We start from the raw sequence: 14,651 nt of genomic DNA, 5'->3' as shown, positions 1-14,651 counted from the left end.
TTTCCTTAGGTTGGGTCTATCTGGTGGATATGTCCTTCTAAAGCGTGGCTCCACTTCACACTCCCACATGCAGTGAGCAGGAATGCTTGCTGCTCCACAGGCTGACCAATAGTGGTTAACCAACACCAGTTAATGTCAGCTTCACATGTTAGTCTGTGTGGGAAGCAAAAGTATTTCCTCTCCTGCTAAGTGTGTTCAGATTCTTTGTCAAATTTCTTTGTCCATTTAGTTGTGCCTTCTAGTGGCTTTGACTCTAACATTAACACTATTGTATGGTGAAATCAGATTTGTTTCTAGTCCTCGTGCTCAAAACTCAAGTATTTGCCACTTTGATGTCACAAGCAGAACTAGCTTGATATGGAAGTCTATCAAACTTATGGAAATAAATTTTCTAAGTTGCATTGAATTGGTTTTAAAATCTTAGTCAGTGACTATTGTATCATAGTTTTTTGTTTTTGTTTTTGTTTTTTTTTTTGTGATGGCATTGGGGTTTCAACTCAGAGCCTCACCCTTACTAGGCAAGTGCTCTTACCACTTGAGCCACTCCTCCAGATCTTTTTTTTGTGATGGGTTTTTTGAGATAGGGTCTTGTAAACTTTTTGCTGGCTTCCATCCGCAATTCTCCTGATCTCTGCCTCTTGAGTAGTTAGGATTACAGGTGTGAGCCACCGGCGCCTGACTAGTGACTAGTTCTGGAAGAGTACGCTGCAAATAGATCTCCGCCACACAACTATTGTTCTCAAGCCAATATTGGTGATTTCAGTGCACTGAAATGCACTTTAGTCCTGCTCATGTGGTCTTTAACGCATGGTATCATGCATGTTCTTTGCCTCTTGTGGACATTTGGTGACTAGTTATTACCACATTATATATCACAGTACCTTATCTCGTGTTAAGAAAGTTCACTTTGCACTAACATATTGCTGAATTACGTGCATTCTCCTTTCAGGAAGAAGAATCATTGAAGACACAGTTGGCATATTTTACTGACAGCAAACATACCGGGAGGCAACTAAAAGATACATTTGCAGATTCACTGAGATATGTAAATAAAATTCTAAACAGCAAGTTTGGATTCACGTCTCGGAAAGTCCCTGCACACATGCCTCACATGATTGACCGAATTGTTATGCAAGAACTGCAAGATATGTAAGTCCTGTTTGTGTCTGAGTCGCTTGCTTGTATGCAGAGCTAAAGCTGCCTGAAATTTGCATTATTTGCTGTGCTAAAATTGATGACTGATATTATTACAGATAACTTTCGAAAGTGAGAAGAAAAGAAGTTCTAAGTTCACAAACGTTTAATACTGTATATATTTTTACTATCCAGAACTCATCATATGTTATGTTTGGCCAGGTTCCCTGAAGAATTTGACAAGACGTCATTTCATAAAGTGCGCCATTCTGAGGACATGCAGTTTGCCTTCTCTTATTTTTATTATCTTATGAGCGCACTTCAGCCACTGAATATATCTCAAGTCTTTGACGAAGTTGATACAGATCAGTCTGGTGTCTTGTCCGACAGGGAAATTCGAACACTGGCTACCAGAATTCACGACCTGCCTTTAAGTTTACAGGTGTTGTTTTGTTTTAATGTAACTTCGTGATACTTTAAATGAAGATTGTATTTCTGACATTGCTTTTTCTGCTACGTACTCCACTTTAATGCAAGTAAAAGTAATTCTTTTTTTTTTTAAATTTTTTTTTCATTTTTCTTTTATTATTCATATGTGCATATAAGGCTTGGTTCATTTCTCAAAGTAATTCTTAACATTTAATGTGGATGGTGTTGTAACTAGTCCATTTTTAGTGCCAGAATTAAAGTCAGATTTGAAGTTTGTATCTTAAGAGATTACCTTTCATAAGTTTCAGTAGGAATTAGTTTTTCTGTTATCTGAGGAAGAACCAGACAGTAGGTACCTGCATAGAAGATTCTTGTGGCAAGTTTATTCTGGGTCTTCAGGTGGAGAGTTGAACCAGGTGTCTCTATCAGTGCATCCTCCAGCCCCAGGTGTAGGAAACTTGCTAGTGAAGATGCTAAGATAAATCAAGCTGCAGAGCGTCCCTTCTTGTGAGCCCCTGGACTATCTCATGTAAAGTGGGTGTTCCACAGGCCACTATGTTGTATTTGTGGTCAAATTTTCTCATTCTGCTCTTTTTAGGAGGTCTTTATACTTAAGAGTCATATAGTCAAACTCTCTTTGAAGCTAGCATGTAAGCCATTTTTGGAAACTTTTTACATAATTTTTATTTTTAAGAGCATAACCATTACCTATCATATACATAACAGGTTTATATTTTTATTTTGCTTTGTTAGGATTTAACAGGTCTGGAACACATGTTAATAAATTGTTCAAAAATGCTTCCTGCTAATATCACTCAGCTAAACACTATTCCACCTACTCAGGAAGCATACTATGACCCCAACCTGGTAAGTGGCCTGGGTTCTTGTTTTTGCACCCTTTCTGAGTAGCACATCCAAAACTAGAGGCAGGTTCTGTGTATATATGTCTTTGATGTCAGGTTGCGGCACAGATAACCCAGAATTCTTTGTATCTTGCTTTGAAATCTCTTCCCACCCTTTGAATTTATAAAATAGTATTGAGATGAATTGCTTGCATTCCATAAGCAGACTTTCTAGTCACCAAGGAGACAGAAAGTAGCCCAAGAGCTTTTCCTTGGAGTAGGAGAACGCTCCTGAGGTTAAACACCAGCTGGGGAAATACTCCTCAGAGGGGAGGATGCTGCCACTCTCTCGATCTTACCTGGAGTGGGGTTGTGTGATTTGCGTACAACCACATCAGAATACCTCTTGGCTGAAATAATTGGAAGACTGTCGATGGTGAGAGAAAGATAAGTAAGGTAGGCAAAGTAAGGCAGGTATGGTGGTGCACGCCTGCAATTTCAACACTTGGGAGGCTGAGGCAAGTAGATCACTAGTTTGGGGCCAGCCTGGGCTACATAGTGAGTTTGAGGAAAGCTTGGCCTACAGAGTGAGGCTATATCTCAAGTAAGTGAGTAAATGAATAAATAAAAAGTAAGTGAAGTTAAAATGTGAAAATATATGCATCTTAGAATTCGGTATTAGAAAAGCGTATAATACAGACTTTAACGTGGTGTTTACGGTCAGTTTTACTGACATGAAAAAATGTTTACAAAATAAGATTAGGTGGGGGGAAATGGGTAGCACCATATACGTGGCATGATTTGAACTATGGAAAATTCCCAAATCCCCCACAACACACTACCCCAAAAAATAACAGAAATGACAGAAGGTTAAATCACAGTAGTTTTAATATCTAGTATTTTCCATATTTTCTATAATGAATAGTTTTTTATAATCAGAATAAAATGTTATTCTAAAAAGTTTTACTAGCTTGCTATCCTTAATCCATATATAAGAAATTTATCTTTGACTGCAAGTCAGATACCTAGAAGTAACTGAGAGAGGCATTATAAAATAGTTAAAAATCTGATTCCAGAAAGAAGAAACCCATTTGTTTAGCATTTACTGTGCATGTCAGGGATTGTTTTTCACCCGTGTTCTCAGAGAATCCAGTCCAGTGAAGGCTGACTCACGAGCAGCCGCAGTGTGACAGGTGGCAGCCGTGGTACAGAGGTCAGCAAAGTACAAGTATCAGCAGTCATGTGAAAGTTGGGTTCATGCTGCAAGTACACAGATATGTGCTACTTTAAAGCCAGTTCTCATCAGGCCTGGTGGTGCATGCCTATAATGCCAGCACTCGGAGGCTGAGGCAGAAGAATCACAGTATTTGAGACCCTGTCTCAAAAAACAAAACAACAACAATAATGAAAAAAGACACTTCTGTAAATATTCTACCCTTCTTAGCCAAAAGGCTGAGAAGCAATAAATTTTCTAACTATTCTAAAACTTAGAACTACGAAGTCAATGGAGCTGAGATAAATAAAGCAGTTAGACCCAGTGTCCAGCCCTAATTGAAATTGCTCTAGTGAGATGGTGAAGTAGATGGCAACCAGCAGGTGGAGAATGAGAATGGCCCTGGTGGTAGGTTTGCAGGAGCGCTTGCTCAGGCTGGTAACATGGAAGCAGGATGATAGCTCATCTGCAGGTTCCAGAGGTTTCTTCTGGGTCTTTGGGTGATCCAGTGGAATAAAGTACTTAAGTTTGTGAAAGATGCTTTGTGAATTACGTGATGTTAGTGATCACTTGCCAGTGTGTTCTTCTTAATTCCTAAGACGATATTTAGGTAATCACAGTCGTTTTTTTTTCCTGTCTCTAGGGAGAAAGGGAGTATTAGAGTTTGACTCAGGGCTTCATGCTTGCTAGTCAGGTGCTCTTAGCCACTTGAGCCACACTTCCAGCCCTTTTTGCTGTGGTTCTTTTGGAGATAGGGTCTCACTTTTTTGCCCAAGTGGGCCTGGACTGTGATCCTATGCTTCAGACTGTGGCTGGGATGATAGGCGCACACCACCCACACCCAGCTTTTTCCACAGAGATGGAGTCTCACAAACATTTTTCCCTGGAATGGCCTTTAACTGTGATCCTCCCTATTTCAGTCTCCCAAGTAGCTAGAATTACAGGTGTGAGCCACTGGTCCCCACCTTAAAATAATTTTTAAAACTTAGAAATTAGACTGTACAGGCTGAAGAACATTCTTAGTTATAAGACAGTAACTCAGTAACTCTTCTGTTTTCCCAGAAATTAGAGTCATTAGATGACTTTAATTCAGTCAACTCTAAGTCATCTAGAGGACAAAAATCTGGGTTAAAACTTTGTATTTATCAATATAACTAAGTTTCTCTCAATAGTCTGGACATACCCTTTCTGCATAAGAGGTAAAGTAGGCACCGGGAAGCTCTAGACCACCCTCATTTATCTTTTCCCATATTGTCTTTGTGTGTGCATGCTTAGAGTGTGGATAAGACAGAGGAAGGAAATGGAAAGGGTTTGGGGCTCCTGAACTACTTCCCTCAACCTTTCTCCTTAACCCAATCCTCTGGTTTCTTTTTTTTTTTTTCTGGTGGTGGTACTAGGATTTGAACTCAAGGCTTTGCACTTGCTAGGCAGGCACTCTACCTCTTGCCTCTTGAGCAACACTTCCAGTTGGTCTGTGATTTCTTTAGGTCAATGCAGTGATATGCTGAGAGGCCACTGACTTTGCACAGAACTCCTGGGAGCACCACTACTGGCCCAGCCTATTTTAGTTCTCACTCAAGACTTCTCTCCCATCCCTGTTCCCACATCTGTGCTTTCACTTGCCTTTCTTTTTCTTTCTCTATTTTTCTTCTTTCTCTTGCAAATAACTGGCTTTCTAGTAAGACCTAACCATTTGTCAAATTCATGGCATGAAATTTAGAATCAACAAATATCCTTTGAGAGCTAAGAATTAAATAAGAAATCTTAAGAATTAAGTTTCTAGTGATTATAATTGGGTCTTAAGACTTAATGCAAATAAACTGTTTAGAGCATAATTATTTTATTGGCAGCACTAACATTACTTGAGTGAACTTCAAAGGTATAAACTTCATTACTGTAATTAACATGTAACACAATAAAGAAAGTATTTTCTGATTAGACTATAAGAATCACAAGTTTGCTTATGAATATCATACAGACTAGCTAATTATATTTTGTGTTAGAAATTTTCTTTCTAAAAAAAGCTGTAACATAAAGGCTATTTTAACATACTGTAGAGTTAATATTCGATTAAAATAGAACTTTATAAAAACAGGTGACTAGCTACTAGGCTGCCAATGTGACTTTTCAAAGCTGTTGCATTAAATATTTACCTTGCTTACTGTGTCTTTTGGTGCCTCCCTTAAATTCTGGACACCTGAATTGAAGTGTGCCTCAATTCTAGCTTCTGATGGAATTTCTGGTCTGCTTGTATTTCCTCACAGCCACCAGTCACTAAAAGTCTAGTAACCAACTGTAAACCAGTAACTGACAAAATCCACAAAGCATATAAGGACAAGAACAAATATAGGTAAGTAGCATATACATCTTTGCATAGCTTAAGAATGATTTCAAAGGCCTAGAATTTTCATGATTTTACAATATTCTATTAAGCATTCTTTTAAAATTTATAGATGATTTTTTTTTTAGTAATATAGAAAGAGTCATTCGTTCTGTGCATGTTGAATCCACTTGAGTTTTTAAAAATGCTTTTCCTATTGAAATTTTGTTTTTGTACTTACACAAATAGTTAACCTCTTTAAATATTATTTGACAACTAGGTTTGAAATCATGGGAGAAGAAGAAATTGCATTCAAAATGATTCGTACCAATGTTTCTCACGTTGTTGGCCAGCTGGATGATATTAGAAAAAATCCCAGGTAATGATTCTTTAAAAACATAGTTTAAATTCTGGAAATAAGCATGACTAAAGGGGAGCAGGACTAGAGAAAAGGGAGTGACTTAATTCCAAGTGGAGCAAATAGACAGACTAATGATGGAAGAGGTGTTGCTTGGGCTGGGCCTGACAGAGATAAGGGTTGTATGTTGGGATTGGTTCACCACACAGAGGGACTGCAGAACTTCTAAGGGTTTGCCTGCTTGAAAGTTGTTGAGTGAAAGAATTCATAAACATCTTTGTGGCACCTCAAGGCACAGGGTTTAGTAAAAAGATACATGGCAAGCAGATGCCTCCTGTGTTTCTGAAACATATTTTATCACTTTTAACTCTTCTTTGTTTTTCTTTACTTTGAGGGCTCATTTTAAGTCAGTCATAGGAAAGTAGTCTTCACAGTAACCTCAGGTTCAGAACATGTTTATACCTCTAACAAGAGTCTGGGATAGGGCAGGCTCTGGTCTTGACTGATGACATCTGCTGCTGCCCTGCTGTGTTGGCTTCCTCTGTGGCCAGAGACCATCTCACAGATAGCCATTATTCAGCTTTCCCACATGCTCTGTATAACTGTTCATGGATTTTTGTTTGTTTTTTAGGATAGGATACAATCAGGGCTCACATATTGCATTTAGGTTAACATAGCTCTGGAGTATCCTTTGATTTAAAGCCATCTGTGAGTCTATAGAATGGGGCAAGTATGAACTTGCACCTACACATCACCTGTTTTCAACAACAGTCAGTTTACATTTGATCTCGTTTCATCTGAAAACGTTTACTTCTTTGTTGCCACTTCCTGCTTAATATGTGTTTTTGCTTTTAAGCTTATTGAAGTGGTATCAAATAAATTTTTGTAGCATATCTATAGGTTTCCCCATCCATTTCTGTCTTTCAACTGTATAATTTTTACATGTATATATGATTCTGTATTGTGTGGATTTCCTACACTTTGTGCTCCTTTGATCATTTCCTAGTTGTTTAACATGTTCCCATGTCTCCTGTATTTCCTATGAGCTGGTATTTGGATCTGAAATCTTTATCAAATTTGTTTGATTTTTAAAAATATTTCTTTGTCTTCGAAAGTGTTGTCATCCCAGCCCACCATTTTAATGGGCCCTTACTTTAGTGACTTTTGCCTCAAAGAGAACTTGAGACAAGTAGGGAAGCTTCATCCCTTGCTTTTTTGCTGGACTCCGTCAGCTTACAGCTTGGTTCACAGACACACATCGAACTTGTGGGTCTGTAGCTTTAAGGCACCACCTCCATTTCGGTTATCAAATGACCATTCATAAGACAACTGTTCAAAGAACTTGGTTCTGGTACTACTTCTGTTTTGGGTGGGAGGCAGTGCTGATGGTCAAACGCAAGGCTTCACACACACGAGGCAGGCACACTGTCACTGAGATACATTCCTCAGGTGAGGAATTGCTAAAGGAAGATTTTACAGGATGTTACTCCCCCGAGAGGGCTATATCAACAAATGTGCTAACCTGGGGCATAAGCCTATTTAAAGCATTTTTGGAGAACCCAGTGTGGTGATTCATGCTGTAATCCCACCATTTGAGAGGCTGAGGCAGAATGATCATGAGTTTGAGGCCAGCTTCAAACATAGTGATACCTTATCTCAAAAAAACATATTTTCATTTGGAGTCCATATTTCTTATTTTGTCAGGTCAGGATCATGCTCATGACAACTGATAACCTAGACTTTTTATTATTCCAGGAAGTTTGTTTGCTTGAATGACAACATTGACCACAATCATAAAGATGCTCAGACAGTGAAGGCCGTTCTCAGGGACTTCTATGAATCCATGTTTCCAATACCTTCCCAGTTTGAGCTGCCAAGAGAGTATCGGAACCGATTCCTTCATATGCATGAGCTTCAGGAATGGTAAATTCTCATTCTTTTTTTCTGTGTGTGTGTGTGTGTGTGTGTGTGTGTGTGTGTGTGTGTGTGTGTGTGTGTGTGTGTGTACGCGCGCACACACATATATATTAGATTTTTTTTTCTGCAATTCTGGGGTTTGAACTCAGGGTCTCACACTTGTAGGCAAGTGCTTTAGCAATTGGCCGTACCACAGCCCTAGAGTGATGAAATTTCTTTAATGTGTTATTTTTCTATGTATTTAACTACATGGTTATATAATGTTTAAAAGACATTTACTGGCATTTTAAGAAATTTTAAAAAATGTGTAACTGGGGTTTTTTTGTTTTGGTTTTTTTTTTTTTTTTGGTATTGGGGCTTGAACTCAGGGCCTATATTGAGCCACTCCACCAGCCCTTTTTTGTGAAAAGGGGTTTTTTGAGATGGGGTCTTGTGGAAGTATATGCCTGGGCTGGCTTCGAACCGTGATCCTCCTGATTTCTGCCTCCTGAGTAGCTAGGATTACAGCCATGAGCCACCAGCTCCTGGCTTGGCTTTTTTCATTTTTGTTGGAACTTCATTCATTTATTCAACTGTTCGTTGATCAATGTGTAAGTGAAGGGGAATGCCAATAGGGAAGAGCTTGTGTTACTACAAACGATAGAGACATGAGTCATATGGACTGAGCTGGCCAAGGGTTTTGGAACAGTGCAGTTCGGCTAAGTCCTGAAAGAAAGTGGTAACAACGGTGAGCAACAGGTTGAGGTGACAGTGGTCTCGGCAGTGTGGGTGCCAGCCTGACTCTGCTGTAGAATTCATATGCTGAAATAGTAGGACATAAGCCTTCACAACCAGACTGTTAGGTTAGCTTTTAGAACCAACCGGAAAACTTTGTAGATGAGTGAAAGATTGACATTTGGTAAGTATTGTGTAGAAGTTATCAGAAACTTGTGAAGGATGAAAATAAGAGAAGGTAAACATCAAGGATAGCATTTTTAAAAAGTTGAGGTGAAAGTCACATAATATGCTTGAGCATTTTAAAATGTATAGATTGCTGGGATTTAGTGCATTTATAATGCTGTGCAACATCTCTCTAGTTTGAAATTTTTTTTCGTCACTCCAGAAGTATATTCCATATCCATTAAGCTGTCACTCACCATTTTCTACCATTAACCCCTCACTAGCCATTCATCTTCTTTCCTTCTTTTTCCATTCACTTGTTTGGGATGTTGCTTATGGAATGGATCATATAGTGGGTAACCTATATGTGTCTGGCTTTCATGTGGGGGGGCATTTTTGATACTGGAATAACCTGAGATGCCATGAGTGCTATTTCAAATCAAAGTCATAGGAGCAGGAATGAAGAACAAGATGTTAAAAAGGAATGATGGTATGAAGCTGATGACTTACCAGTCTGACGGACAGGAGAGCCAGAAGTTGCCTGAGGTTTTAAGTCTGGTTAACTTAAAAAACATGGTGTTGCTAGCCTGGGGCATGGGGAAAAGGCAGCGGGATGCAGTGGTGCTGTATCAACAGCAGTAAATTGAGAGAGGGTGGCAAGAGAGAGGCTGGAACTGGGGAGACCTCGTTCAAGAAATCATGATCCAGGGTAGGTTGTCAAGTGGCATAGCAGAGTCAAGAAAGAAAATTTGAGTGTGTTATACTTAGAGGACCTGAGGAGAAATGGAACCATCAAAAAAGATATGTGAAGTAATTCCTAGTTATCTAGGAAAAAAAAAGTACAAGTCACACTGATGTGACAGTTTGTATTTTCTTTCTGCTATGCTTTTCATTCTTATGTTCGTTCAGTCAGCTGATGCATTGAGTACTGTGGGAGTAATCGGGGTCACTGTTGAGTGTATGAATGGCTAGCACCATGCCAAGAACCTTCTGTGCACATTCTTACTCTTTCACAGCTTTGTGGTAGGTCCACTCACTCCTCATTCTGTAGAAAGGGAACTGATCCAGCCTGATCCTTCATTCTCTCACATCCACTCTATTCCAAAGCTGCTTTGCATGTTTTCTTCATTTTTTCTTATATATTAGAGGGGAGTGCTATAAAGTTCATTATTGGACCAATAATTGGAATAATTGGAATGCAGAAAGGAGATTACATTTATGCAAATAAAAGGCGTTCTTATTCTTAGGAAATACACACTCCCTTCCACAGAGTATGGCAGAGAGGGGAAGACAAGAGAAAGGAAGTGGGGAGAGAGAACAAAAAACAAAGTACACAGAGCAAATTTTTAACAATCAGTGAATTTAATAAAGGTTACATGTATTCTTTGTACTATTGTTGCAACTTTTCCAAATGTAGTGTTTTTTAAAAAAAAAAAAATTATGTCCAGGAGACCTGGACTCAAAGCCAAGCAGTGCTCATTTAGTGCGTGGCCCTGAATGAATCCCTTTCTTGCCATTGGCCTGTTTTCTAGTGCAGATGGCTTCTAAGGCTTTGTGGCTCTGGCAGTCAAAATCTCACTGCTCTGGGGATGGTTCTAGACAGGGCTTCAGAAAGGAGATGCCCTTAACATTCCTTAATGTCTCTCACTCCACCAGTTATTTTACCACAGTTTTTCCAGTGCTCCCACTGCCCTCTTTTATCAGCCATAAATTTCCCCTGTCACCTTTTCCACCAGCCCAAAGCCTTTGTCTCTTATTCTTCTGCCACTGCTAACACTTAATTGAAAAGATATTTTTTTTCATTTAAAAGATTTTTGACTTTTGGTCTGCCTCAAGTACTAGGAATACAAAGATGAAATGTATAGGGTATAGGCTTTGAGGTGCTCAGTCTGTCTAGGGTGACAGAGACTGAGCAAATAGTTGTGATACAGAATAGGGTGGCAGTAGAGTACAATACTGTTGGTGTACAGAGGAGGCAGTGCTTATTTTTCTGGGAGAAGATGACATTTGGAGTAGATTGTGAAATATTAAAATATTAAGCCGAGGGCTGACAGAGTGGTTCAAGTGATAGGGTGCCTGCCTAGAGAGCATGAGGCCCTGAGTTGAAACCCTAATACTGCCTCCCCCCACCAAAATAAAATAAAAATAAAAAAGAAAGAAAACATATTAAGATGTTTTAAGCTGACTTTTCCAGGGAGGAAAGAGCATTTTTGGTAGAAGACATGCCATGTGCTCAGGGATGTTTTGAGGGACAGGAGAGCTTATGAAATACTGTATCTGAATTAGACTTTTTCTTTGACAAATAAGATCCCCCAGGAGAGATGATCTAAATGATGTGAAGTGACAGCCAACAGCAGTGTGGAGCAACACTGGACCAGTAGAAGAGTTGTGTGGGTATGGGAGGCAGGCAGACAAATGATAGTGATAGCATTTCAGTAATCAAAAACACTCATGTGTGAACCAAGAACACAGCCTAGAGAAAAAGCAGTAGACAGAACTGGGAGAGACTTTAGAGGGAAAATTAGCAGACCTTACCAACTTGAAACAAGTTCTCAGTGTGTTCAACTTGGATAAATGAGACAATTTGTATGTGTATTGCTGATATCTATGTATTTTCTTTTTTTTCCCCCTTTTTTGTGTTGGTGATACTACTGGGTTTGAATTCAGGGCCTCACATTTGCTAGGCAGATGTTCTTGAACTTGAGTCACTATACCAGCCCTTTTTTTGTTTTGGGCATTTTTAAGATGGGGTCTCTTGCACTATTTGCCTGGGCTGGACCACACTTCTCCTGATCTGTGTCTGCCTAGTAACTAGGATTATAGGCATGAGCCACAGGATGCCTAGCTTGTATTTTTATTTTTTATGTGGAGAAATTGTTACAGAATCAGGGTCTTGTTTACAGAAATGGCAAGGATTGACTTCTCATCCTTTTCACTTTTCTTTACCTTAGAAGATAAAGTTCTTTAGATGGTTCTAAGTGTCAGTACCCCAAATCTAATGTGTGACTGAATTTATCTTCAAAGGCCCAAATGAATAAGAAAGGAATGGGCTTAAGTGTAGTTTGAGCTGGGGGCTGTGAGGAGCTTACATCTATAATCCCAGCTACTTAGGAGGTAGAGATTGGGAGGATTACAAATTGGGGCCAGCCTTGGGCAAAAAGTTATTAAGACCCCACCTCAAAAAAGAAGCCAGACATGGGGGGTCTGGAATCCTAGCTACACAGGAGGCATATGTAGGAGGATTGTGACCTAAGGTTGGCCCTGGGCAAATTGCAAAACCCTATCTGAAAAAATAACTAAAGCAAAAATGAGCTTCTGCCTAGCAAGAGTAAATCCCTGAATTTAACCCCCTCCCATACTGCTCCCCTCCTTCAAAAAGATTAGTAGTTTAAGAGGACTTTAATTTCTGTATTAGGTTTGGTTTTTGTTTTTGTTTGGTTTTTTTTCTTTTTTTGCAGTCCCCTGATCTGGGGCTTCTGGTTTCTTCTCTGCTTCTGTCTGGTTGGTCCCTTGGTGCTGCCCCACCAGTCCAGCCCTGCCTTCTGGAAACCATCCCTTTTCCCCTTTTCTTTTTCCTTTCTTAGTACAGTACCTGCTGCACTAGACAACAATCTTTCTGGTTGTGTTTGTCTCTCCTGGTAAACTGTGTGCCCCTTTTAGGGATAAAGGCAGTGTCTTACTGGCCTCCAAGTCCACAGTGCTTCCCTGGAACACAGCAGGTCCTCAGTGACTGGGCTCTCTGACTGCTGGGGCAGCACTTTCTAAGTCTGTTTTTTTATTTTTTGGCTGTACTAGGGTTTGAACTCAGGGCCTCATACTTGGTAGGCAGGTGCCCTACCACTGAGCCACTCCACCAGCTGGGGCAGCACTTTAGCTATCCCATACCTGTGGCTTCTTAGCTCTTTAGATTATACAGTGGAGTCTGAATGACACCATAGACATTAGCATTGACTGAGCCAGTTGTGAGCCTACTAACAGATGTAAGAACAAGAGGAGGAAGATCCATGTATGGGAGAGTGTGTGGCTTAAGGAAGAGGCATCCACTCCCAAACTGTTGTGAGTGAGAATCTGGAGTTCAGCACCAAGGCCTGAGTCTTGCTTCTGTTCCAAGCTTATGTTTTGCGTTTTTTATTGAATCTTCATCACACATGACTCCTTTCTAAGTTATAGGTAGAAACTGCTATGCTGCCTTTCTTTAACTCAACATCCTGCTGTCCCCAGGTCTGATTCATTCTACCTTCACAATGTCTCCTGTGTTCTATTGCTTCTCATTCTTGCTACCATGAACAGCCCCTTCTGTGTGCCTTACTTATCACTCTGTCCTTCAAATGGCCTCCATATTTACCCTGATGGTGTCACACGCCTGCCCCCCCCCATTTCATCTACTTTCCCACTGGAGTTTTATGTTGGAACCCCACTGCAGGGTTTTCCAGAGAGGCCATGGTTTCTGCCCACCACCTTCCTGGGCTCAGCTCCCCCAGGCCTCACTCAGCCAGTTCTATAGGGGACGCTGCGAATTTGCCATGACTCTCCCACTGCTTGTTCGCCTTCAAGGCCAAAGGAAATGTGATTGTCTAGGTGGTGCTGGCCTTGTCTGTCAGTTTTTCCACAAGACTTTGCTTTTGATAATATGTATTTCTGTCCATCTGATGTGAGGGCCTGTCAGTGACTTCCCATGTTTGTGAACATGGTGGTCTTGTTCATCCTCCAGCCGTAGGAAATTTCCCAGTGATGAAGTAAGGAAATAAATGAATATGAACCAACAAAAATCAATGAGAGGTTTTGTTTAAATGCCACAAGTAACTTTTCCTTTGAAGTCTTCTCTCCTGCCTGCATGACTTTCAGTACTTCGAGAACAGTATTTGTACTATGACATAATAACAAAGCTGAACTCAGAGTGGAAATGGATCATGTGTTAACATTTTAGCATTGCTTCTGAGCAGTGTTTCTGTCTTTCACACATTGATTTTGTAAAGCTAGTATATAAATAACTCTTAACTAATGATAGTGATTGCATAAACACAGGTACATATTTTCTTCTGTCTCTGCACAGGCGGGCATATCGGGACAAATTGAAGTTTTGGACTCACTGTGTACTAGCAACCTTGATTATATTTACTATATTCTCATTTTTTGCTGAACAGGTAAGTTTTAAATAAAGACAGTTTGTCTTTGGTACACTAGCACCTGATTTTTCGAAAATGATATAAACTCACAAAGTAATATGTGTCAGTGGATACCTGTAATCCCAGCACTTGAGAGTCAGAGGCAAGAGGATCATAAGTTCAAGGCCAGCCTAGGCTACATTGTAAGACCCTGTCTCAAAATAAAAAACAATCCAAGAAAGGAAAAGAAAAATTTCTCAACTAGAAAATTTTAATTTCACCTATTGGCTGGTAGTTCATATGACAAATGTATTTCTTAATATTCAGGCAGCCAATATAATTGCCTTTTACTCATTTATGTACTAAATCCATTACCTGCTTTTTACCTGGAACTCAGCGGATTAACTTGCAGACTACCAGCTAAAACTGAGAAGTTCTATTTTTAACCAAAAGC

The 14,651-nt window shown here is 39.8% G+C and overlaps 1 protein-coding gene across 4 annotated transcripts in view; it reads left to right on the top strand.

Moving 5' to 3' along the window:
- Gnptab (N-acetylglucosamine-1-phosphate transferase subunits alpha and beta) overlaps positions 1-14,651 on the top strand; it is an 81,548-nt gene that overhangs the window by 63,452 nt on the left and 3,445 nt on the right. For 3 of the 4 annotated variants that reach the window (XM_020169551.2, XM_074084236.1, XM_074084239.1), the window contains 7 exons: positions 950-1,149; positions 1,357-1,576; positions 2,317-2,430; positions 5,883-5,968; positions 6,219-6,317; positions 8,052-8,219; positions 14,146-14,236. In XM_020169551.2, the coding sequence (XP_020025140.2) occupies positions 950-1,149; positions 1,357-1,576; positions 2,317-2,430; positions 5,883-5,968; positions 6,219-6,317; positions 8,052-8,219; positions 14,146-14,236 (978 nt within the window). The remainder of the gene's footprint in view (positions 1-949; positions 1,150-1,356; positions 1,577-2,316; positions 2,431-5,882; positions 5,969-6,218; positions 6,318-8,051; positions 8,220-14,145; positions 14,237-14,651) is intronic. The other variant, XM_074084237.1, reaches the window with a different exon arrangement.

The sequence above is a fragment of the Castor canadensis genome, chromosome 8 (genome assembly GCF_047511655.1).
Source record: "Castor canadensis chromosome 8, mCasCan1.hap1v2, whole genome shotgun sequence".
In the NCBI taxonomy this organism is placed as follows: domain Eukaryota; kingdom Metazoa; phylum Chordata; class Mammalia; order Rodentia; family Castoridae; genus Castor; species Castor canadensis.
The sequence above is the reverse complement of the archived record's forward strand: the minus strand, read 5'-3'. Positions and strand labels throughout refer to the sequence as shown.